Raw genomic sequence first — 9321 nt, 5'->3', positions numbered from 1 at the left:
GTAGGTTTAAGTATTCTGCATTCAGATACTCATCAATGACTTCTCTCGTTACTTTACTACATGAATGAATGAATGTGCATCCATTGTTACCTTCAGACAGTTCGTGGCACCTTCAAGTGGAATGCCATGTTGTGGCATTTCAGAGATAAAATACCTTAAGTAGATATATGCTATTTTGGTTTATTTGATTTATGTTCGTGACCCATTATGTATTTCAGTGTTTTAGGAGTAAGAAAAATGGCAAAATAGCTAGCAAATCTATCAGTTATCTGAAAGGAGCTCTCATACGTTGTGTGTCTCTTGCAGGGTAAGCAGGTAATGCTTTAAATGTGCTAAGTGCTAAGTGCTTCCTTTAGTGTACAGTTTACATTGCTCGAGCTGAGCAAACTAGGAAAAAGATTTGAAGGGTCTCTTTCAAACCAGCAGTTCAGTGGATAGGATACAAGACTGGGGGTTGAGAGAGAAATTGCATTCCTGTTTCTGCCCGAAAAACACATAGCAGCTCGGTGACCAGTTGCTTGGCCAGACATTTTTTAATCTTGTTCTTCCTCTGTCTTGCTCTTACACCTACATATTTTTCTGGCAGGGACAGTCTTCCTAAAACTTTATAGAAAGCCTCTCTCCAGCCAGTTGGGCCCTCTCTGCTGCCATAAATGATTTCACCAATATGTACAGACTTGTGGTTTCATGGTTGCTTTAATTTGACATTAATCCCTCTCCTTTGTGCCACCAGTCACATCTGTGCAGCTGCATGATAGGCCAAATCAGAGAACTGATTCGGTTAAAGGTTCATCTTTTTGGCTCGTTTGGCCCTCTCTCCTCAAAGACAGCCACTTTCGGTTGGAGCGTGGGTTGTGTCAAATTAAATGAACCATACAGTCACAGCCTAATCCTGTCTGTCTTCCATGTTAGAATTCATCCAGGGAATGGCTCAGTCGCTACTGGCTCAGTAGCGACTGTAAAGGATTTCGGCTTATGATAAATTGTCAACTTGCTAAATGTAGTAAAGAGAATAAACTGGAACTTTTGAGGTGATTGGCAAGAGTCTGTGTTACAGGTGGGGCTATTTCAGATATCAAAGTTGTTAAAATTCTTTATTCTTTTCCTTATTGTGCAAAGTAGCTGTTGTATGCAAATCTTTGTCCCACATGATACCAGGACAGAAGACTTAGAGTATGTATAGAAAACTAAGACAAATCTGAAGAACGTTAGTTAGCTGTGTCTGTGTACCACTGTACGTGGAGTAAAGCAATTGGCAATGTTGTTTTGCAGATAAGGAGTTATATGCCTGGATGAAGTGTGTGAAGGGACAGCCGCATGATCACAAACACCTGATGCCAACACAGATCATTCCAGGCTCTGGTAAGACCACCCGCTGACAGGCAGGAAGGGGTTTTTCCCAGGTCTTGCTGTGAAGTGAGGCCAGAGTTGTTTCTTGAAACTTCTTCTTTTCCATTTAAAAGCCTGTGAATTGTGTCAAATCATCGTAGGAAGGCAAGCTATTCTGGGCAGTTAGCAGCAAGGGGCACAGGTGGTGAAGAGAGAAAGAGGAAGATGCTGACGGATGTCTGAACGGGTTCTGGGGACAAGCAGTGAAGAAATTCAGGATGTTTGTTGTGACTGGTTTGTACCTTTTCAGAGCAGAATAAACCAGCCAGAATGTAGTTAATAAATCTGACCGTAGCTGTTAAAAGAAAATCTTAGAATAGCACTGCTGAGGAGCATTATGTGGCAACAGATTTTCAGGGGGTTGTTTTTTTACCATTTTCTATGTCCCCCCCACCCCAAAAAGAAGAGTCCTGTGTGGTTTTGGTTGGACAACTGATGGAGCATTGTAAAATAAAACACAGTGAAGGGGCTTGTGGTAAGTTAAAAACTAAGCAGAAACGGTAAACCCAGCTTTAAATGTAATAGCACAGCCAAATTTAGGCTTTTTCTTACCAAGTAAGTTTTATGAAGAAGTGAGGTTAGGTGTGGCAGTGGTTGTTAGTGCAGCTTTGCTTGTAACTGGCAGAGTTGATGCTGAGCAGACAACAGAAAACACAAATGTACCTTGTTAAGTAAATTCCCAAGTTATTTTTAGCTGGAAATACAGACCCAGTCATTATTTCACGGTTTGTTGCATGTTAGTTCAGGTAGAAATGGAGGTTGGTTAGATTCCACAATAAATTCAAATTGCGACATTCCCCGGAACAGGTTCCTGACAGAAACTGGTTTTAATTTTAAATTGTGAAGTGAGCCACTTGTCTGGAAAACAGTACAGGGAAAGCTGCCTACATAACCTCAGTTTTGTTCTTCTGTGCGTACCCGTTACCAAACAGCCTTAAATTACATGATCACATACTGATTTTTTTGTCAAGAGGCAGCTCACTTCAGCCTGTAGTTTGACGGGTTTATTAAATGAAGCGATGGTGTGCCCGTGGAACAATGAGCAGTAAACAGTGAGTGACTGGCTTGCTTGGGGTGTGCTGTGCCACGGGAATGCAGAGTGAGGTTAGATTGTTCAGAGGAGTAGTGTGACCATGTTTCTTTTTGCACAAGCTTTAAGATAAACTGGACAGTCTCTGTAGTATCTTTTAGTGTTAAATAGTATCTTTTAGTGTTAAATGTAGCATTTTTAATAGTTTAAATTTTAAAAAGGTTTGGACATAGCATTCTAGTATCACAGCGTGTGTATTGTTAGAGGGTCACAAAATGATTGAGAGCTGCTGATGGTTTTCTTAATTGTCTTCCAGTTTTGACAGATCTTTTAGATGCTATGCACAACATTAGAGAAAAATTTGAAATTAAATCCCATTGTCAGTGTACCAGCAAACAGAGCACACAAGCTGGCAAGCTCCCTGCAATGAACGGTGTGTCTCAGGTGAGTCGGAAGTGTGTGCGTACATTGCGCTTCGTTCAGGTGTTCTGATTCTTGAGGATTTTTATGTTTGAGTAGTACCAGTTGCATTTCAATTTGCACGTATGCCGGTTACTGCTAGCCTTGTCTTTGAAATTCACCCAAGCAAAGTCATGTACTTAAAAGTAAATTTGTTTTTTACAGGTTTTGCAGAACGTCCTTAACCACAGTAACAAAATTTCTCTGTGCATGCCTGAGTCTCAACAGCAGAACACTCCTCAAAAGTCCGAGACAAATGGTAATACAAGTCCAAGGAGTGATGTAAGCACAGACAGCAAGTTAACACCGCCCGAATCCCAGTCCCCTCTGCACTGGCTGGCTGACCTTGCAGAGCAGAAGGCCAGAGAAGAAAAGAAAGGTATATGTTTGAAACCGTTGTATCATGTCCATAACTTCAGGGCACCAGTGATGCATAACTGAATTAAGTAGGAAAAATTCAGACAGTTTTCTGTTCAACAGGAAGATGGTGTTCCTTCCCCCCTCAATTTTGACCTTGACGCTGCAATGCCTTCTCCTGGCAGCCTCAGGACTGTTAGCAGAAGAGCCACTAGTGGAATGCACGTGTTCTGTGGCAGTACTGCCAGCTACAGCATCTCTCATCTGTGACAGGTGCTCACTCAGCTGCATGTCTGAGGTGCTGAGGAAGGCCTTTTCATGGTCACACTGTGACTGCATTTTGAAGGATCTAGTTCATCCTCTGGTGTCTTTTCAGATGAATGAAGCGCTAGTGCTGCAGTGTGTTGCCACCACTGTGAAATGCAGGATACTGGTGCTGTTCCTGTGTCTGCATCGCGATATACCAGTGTAAACTTCCAATGACTATTTTTGTTTTAGAGAACAAAGAATGTCCTTCTGGAAAACATCCAAAGGAAGAGAAAGACCAGGATAATTTGGAGTCCCCAAACTGTAAAAGCTCCCCTCCTGCATCCCAGAACAACGAGCAGGGCTCAACCTTGCGAGATTTACTAACTACAACAGCAGGCAAACTGCGTCTAGGTTCTACTGATGCCGGTATTGCTTTTGCTCCAGTTTACTCTACAGGAACAGCAGTAAGTGTTTAAAAGATGCATGGTTTTTATTTAGTATGCTCTAGTTAGAGCAGTCTGATAACTGTATTGCTTTATAATTAAAACTTTATACACACATACACACACATGTGCATTAACATTTTTTTGTATTGAGTTTCCAAATAACGGTACGTTTTTAACTTCTTCCATCTGAGTGTGTGTGCAGTTTTTACAAAGGAAGTAGATAACTGGAAGCTTCTACTTGGTAATGAAATATTGCCATTCTGCTGCAAAGGGAATTGCATGAGCTTGATGTGCTTTGACACTGTTTAAGCATAAATTTGTTTGTTTTCTAACAGAGTGGCAAGAGTGGAAGGACTATGCCAAACATTCTTGATGACATAATTGCGTCAGTAGTAGAAAACAAGATTCCGCCAAATAAAGCACCAAAGATAAGTGTAAAATCTGAAATAAAAGATGAGCCAAAGGATGATAGAAACTGTATTCAGGATGACTGCAGTAAACGGTACAGTGACATTCAGTATTCCTGGATCTGCGATAAGCATGTTCTGTGGCTCAGAGACCATAAAAACGACAATAACTGGAAGCTCTTCAAAGAGTGCTGGAAACAAGGAAGGGTAGGTATCGAACCATCGGCTCTGTGATGTGACCGCAGTATGAACTCTGGGGGAGTGGTGTTAGAGGACAAATTTGCCTAACTCTGTGTTTGCAAATGTATTGTTAGCAGCAGGCAAAAGCTTGTCAGGTTTGATTGCTAATAATAAATAAGAAATTGCTGTTACAGAGATGCAAATTTCAGAGAGAAGTGTCTGACATCATGGGTATGGCTGCTGTTGGAGGAAGCCGTAGCAGCTCAGTAGGGGCAAGTTCTTCAGTGTGTGTTTCAGAGATGCAAATTTCAGAGAGAAGTGTCGGACATCAGGGGTATGGCTGCTTTTGGAGGAAGCCGTAGCAGCTCAGTAGGGGCAAGTTCTTCAGTGTGTGTTTCAGATACATTGGTATTCCAGTTCAGCGGAGTTGTTTACTTGCAAAAGGATAAGTATTGATTTTTTTGCTTTTTTTTTTCACAGCCTGTTTTAGTGTCCGGTATGCACAAGAAAATGAACTTCAGCCTGTGGAAAGCTGAGTCAATTAGTTTAGATTTTGGAAACCAGCAAGCCGATATCTTGAATTGCAAAGACAGTATTATTTCCAACACCAACGTCAAGGAGTTCTGGGACGGTTTTGAAGATGTTTCAAGTACGTTACTTCAGATGTATTATTCCATTGATTCTGAACATGGTCAGTGTTAGAAACTGCAGTTAAAAATACTTTTAATAGATTTTGAGGCTTTAAAGCAACTTTAAAAAGAAAGCTCTAGGTAGTCTGTTTCTGGAGAACGTGATGGAAACCTTCATTTTTGTACCTTTGCAGAAGTAAAGATGCACTAATATACTGGTAGGTTCTGACTAAGGAACCAAACAAGTGTCATCCTTCCTCAGCTAGCTGAGTTTGGTTTGTATCAGTCTTGAGTATTGAAATCCGTTATCTTGTGTCTGTCTATGAAATCTTTATAGGCAAGTTAAGAGTTTAGTTATATATTTTAGTTGAATCAAGTAAAATGCTTACAGCGAATTAGTGTTTAGTAATTTCTGTGTTACTTGCAGAACGGCAGAAAATAAAAAATGGGGAAACAGCTCTACTAAAACTGAAGGACTGGCCTTCTGGTGAAGATTTCAAGGCTATGATGCCAGCAAGGTAAATTTGAGTTTTAAATAGATATTCTTCAGGCAATCGCAGTGTTGCTTGTTTTGTCTCTCAGTGTAATGGCCAAATTCAGTTAAGTTCCTCTTTCTTTTCTCCTCCAGATATGAGGACTTATTAAAAAGTTTACCCTTGCCTGAATATTGCAGTCCAGAAGGAAAACTAAACTTGGCTTCTCATCTGCCAGGATTTTTTGTCCGTCCAGATTTGGGGCCCAGACTATGCAGTGCCTATGGTGAGTACGCCCTTCCCTGAGAAGCGCAGAATATCGCACGTTATGGTGCTTCATAGAAAGCTGTGCTTGCTTGGAGGGCAGATGTTCACTGCATGTAGAGGAAATACTTGACTGACTTGTATATTAACACTTGCACCTCAGGCGTGAGACTTCATTCACTTCAGCATTTCCTTCTATCATTTTGTGTGCTGTTAGTCTCCTGAAGCAGAAAAACAGTTAACGGCTTTTACACAAAGACAGATCCTGGCTTTAATAATGCTGTATGACAAAATGCTGTGTTCCCAGCGACTTCAGCATGTATGTTCTCACCTCTTAGAACTGAAATTAGTTTTCCTTTTTGCTTGGGGATTTCTTCTGCCTAAGAACTCGGCTTACAGCCAGGTGTAGAAGTGACCCGTTTGATTCAATAACCTTGTGTGTTCATCATACTGACATTCTGCCCTGAACAACCTAAAAGATGAGAGGTTGGGAAGGAACGTAGTGGCCAGGAAATGTCTTTGATTGTTCTGCTGACACGTGTTTTGTTCTGACACAAGTGCTACGTAGGGACAGTTACCTGGGCTGAGATATATCTCAAGGTACTTGTTAAAAAGGAACATTTTCTTGTTTAGCAAATGAGACAAAATCATGTTTGTGGTTTTTATATCTCAGTAATTTCACATCAAAGTCTGTACATAAAATACTTCATGTACTTCCAGAAATTTCTTTTCTGTTAACTGTTGTGTGTTTCTGTTTGAAAGTGAATGTGCAATACCCCAAGTTTTAATTTTCTCTTGTAACATAGGTGTGGCTGCTACTAAAGACCATGATGTAGGAACCACAAATCTCCATATCGAAGTTTCTGATGTCGTGAACATCCTTGTTTACGTTGGCATAGCGAAAGGAAATGGAGTACTTTCCAAATCAGGTAAAGGGGACCTCACTGTAAGCGGTGCAGAGGAACCGAATCATCTGCTGCTTTTAAAGTTGACACCGAAGTGGATGAAAGACATCCATGAGTACTCGCTTAAACCTGGGAGATCCTTCGTTTCAAGGATTTGCGCATATGTTAATTCTGCACAAAATACAGAGCAGTTAATGAATTATGAAATGGTGCATCAGCCTCTCTTCACTTTTTTTTGCCGTTACCGTTAGTTGATGCACCTTTCCTGTGCTGGGGCTGGCAGAGCTAATGGAAGTGCAGGATGCAGGATTTCCTCTGGAAGCTGTGGCAGTCCAAACAGTTATGTCAGGATGATGTATTTGCCAAACCGTCAGTTTATTCTGCTCTCTCTGGATGTGCCGCGCTTACGCTGTTGAATTTGGGCTATAATGTCATTTTTCAGCACTGGAGAGCTTAAACTGGTGTGTGTTCATTGAAGCCTGTGTGAGGCTTATTGCTTACGTGCAGCAGTCCTTAAATCACTGAAATTGTTTTGTTTCTTTCCCCTTATTCTTTCGTCCTTTTATTCCACATTCAGCAGATGTAGATTTTGGGTGTGACTAATAGAGCTCTGCAGTAAGGTTTGCTGGCTTTTATTTGCTCAGTTTTCTGTTGCACGTGCATTGAGTTAGTAGCAGCAAAACTCGAGCGTACTGAGAGAGCTGTAGCTGCTGCAGAACAGCACGCAAAGCCCTGCTTGTATGCCGACTGCAGGAAAAGCCTTGTTCACCGTCTTATTTTTTTGGTGCCAGCCCTGCTGGTTTATTTCAGGTAGGAGAATGTGTTCTATCAAATTCAAGAAATATGAAAAGGTTCAAAAATTAAGCATTTGCTTTTAAGGTGTTTATGGCATTCACGTTCTAGTAACTACTTACAAATACCAAACAAAAAGATCACTTTCAGCAAACATTTATCTGCTCATTCTCACACAAGAAATTAGAAAAGAAGGTGTTTAGTCTAAGGTTTTCCTCTCTCGCTTTCTAAAAGTGTTTTCGTTGAATCCTAGGAGTTCTGAAGAAGTTTGAAGAGGAGGATTTGGACGACCTTTTAAGGAAGCGGTTGAAAGATTCAAGTGAACTACCTGGTGCTTTATGGCACATTTATGCTGGCAAAGATGTCGACAAGATAAGGGAGTTTCTGCAAAAGGTTAGATCTATAATACATATTTAATAGATACAGTCAAAGTGACTGGTAAATCAGAGGGGGCTGACAAACCCCACTCCTAGACTTAGGGAAGGGAGAGGAGCAAAGTTATTTCCTTTACAGGAAATTATGATTGACCTGCTACATCATCAACAAACAAAACATGTAACGTGATACGTGTTGAATTCCGAAGTTACAGGTGCCTGCAAACTCTGAAGGCTCAAGAGGGCCTGGAGATTTGTTCTTGTCCTTCTAATACAAAGGATAGTTCATAGGATAATGTTTTTCTGTCACCAGTCCGTTCTTGTGTTATCAGATGCAGACATTTTTCTGAATTGTCCCATACAAAAACCCTGGCAGCCACCAGTCCCCACGAGGACCCTGTGTCATGTCACTTGGCTCAGAGAACATGCTTGGCTCTTAGTGACGGTGGGAGCCCTGGGGGATAGTACCCCAGGGCAGCGGACGGCCTCAGCATTAGTTACAGTGCAGATCTTTCTTCTGCAGCGTGTGATGAACAGGGTACAGCTACATCAGAACCTGTCAGGTCATTGCTTGCCCCACAGGATGAATATCTACTACTGGGCCTTTGAGAGTCATCAGTGGTATTAAATTTAGAGATACCATCTCGGAGTCAGTTTTCTGTGTCCTGTCTTTCAGCATGTGGTAATGTTTTAAAAGGCAGTCTGGAGGGATGACATAGAAATACCAAAATATCACTGAAGTTGTTGCTGGGGAAAAAGAAGTCTTTGCTGTCTTCTATTGTGGGGAAAAAATCAGTTGAGTTTTAACTGGCTGAACCAAAGCAGTCCGTAAACAGGCTGGAGGTCAAGTCTGCACTGGGAGCAGGAAGAGCTGAAGAAAATCAGAAGTTAAGGATTCTCCTGGACAGTAAGGCAGTGTTTTATCCCAGGGCAGCTGTCGTCTGGTGACTCGAACATTTGCTCCATGGCAAGCTGAAATGCTTGGGAGGGAGGAATGAGCGCTAGTAAATAAAACACAACTGATTCCGGGAGATTATTAATTATACAGCGAGGTTTTTCTGTTCATTCATGAAGTGGTGCCTTTCAGTTTGGAAAAGAGAGTTGTGAACAAAATCATGAATGCAAGGAAGTCGTTAGACAACGAGTATTATTCAGCATGTCTTTCAGACTAATTAAGGGATATTGCGGAACTCTTTGAGCAGTAGGTTTAAACCAGAAGCACTTAAGATGCCACTTAAGTTTTGTCCTTTGTTGCCACAGCTTGCTTTGGTATCCAGGATGAGTTGTGTATCGCCTTGTGTTTTTGGTGTGGTGGTATTTTTGAAATACTTAATTGGAGATTAATTGATGACTTGGTGCCACCTTTC

General features: G+C 41.3%; 1 protein-coding gene across 1 annotated transcript in view; it reads left to right on the top strand.

Annotated features, from left to right (window-relative positions):
* Positions 1-9321, top strand: part of JMJD1C (jumonji domain containing 1C) — a 56220-nt gene that overhangs the window by 40060 nt on the left and 6839 nt on the right. The window contains exons 14-23 of the mRNA XM_010145617.1: positions 1273-1362; positions 2736-2863; positions 3044-3257; positions 3734-3948; positions 4266-4544; positions 4998-5166; positions 5574-5664; positions 5775-5905; positions 6690-6812; positions 7834-7973. Coding sequence (XP_010143919.1) covers positions 1273-1362; positions 2736-2863; positions 3044-3257; positions 3734-3948; positions 4266-4544; positions 4998-5166; positions 5574-5664; positions 5775-5905; positions 6690-6812; positions 7834-7973 — 1580 coding nt within the window. The remainder of the gene's footprint in view (positions 1-1272; positions 1363-2735; positions 2864-3043; positions 3258-3733; positions 3949-4265; positions 4545-4997; positions 5167-5573; positions 5665-5774; positions 5906-6689; positions 6813-7833; positions 7974-9321) is intronic.

This window comes from Buceros rhinoceros, unplaced genomic scaffold, assembly GCF_000710305.1.
Source record: "Buceros rhinoceros silvestris isolate BGI_N320 unplaced genomic scaffold, ASM71030v1 scaffold811, whole genome shotgun sequence".
Lineage (NCBI taxonomy): Eukaryota > Metazoa > Chordata > Aves > Bucerotiformes > Bucerotidae > Buceros > Buceros rhinoceros.
The sequence above is the reverse complement of the archived record's forward strand: the minus strand, read 5'-3'. Positions and strand labels throughout refer to the sequence as shown.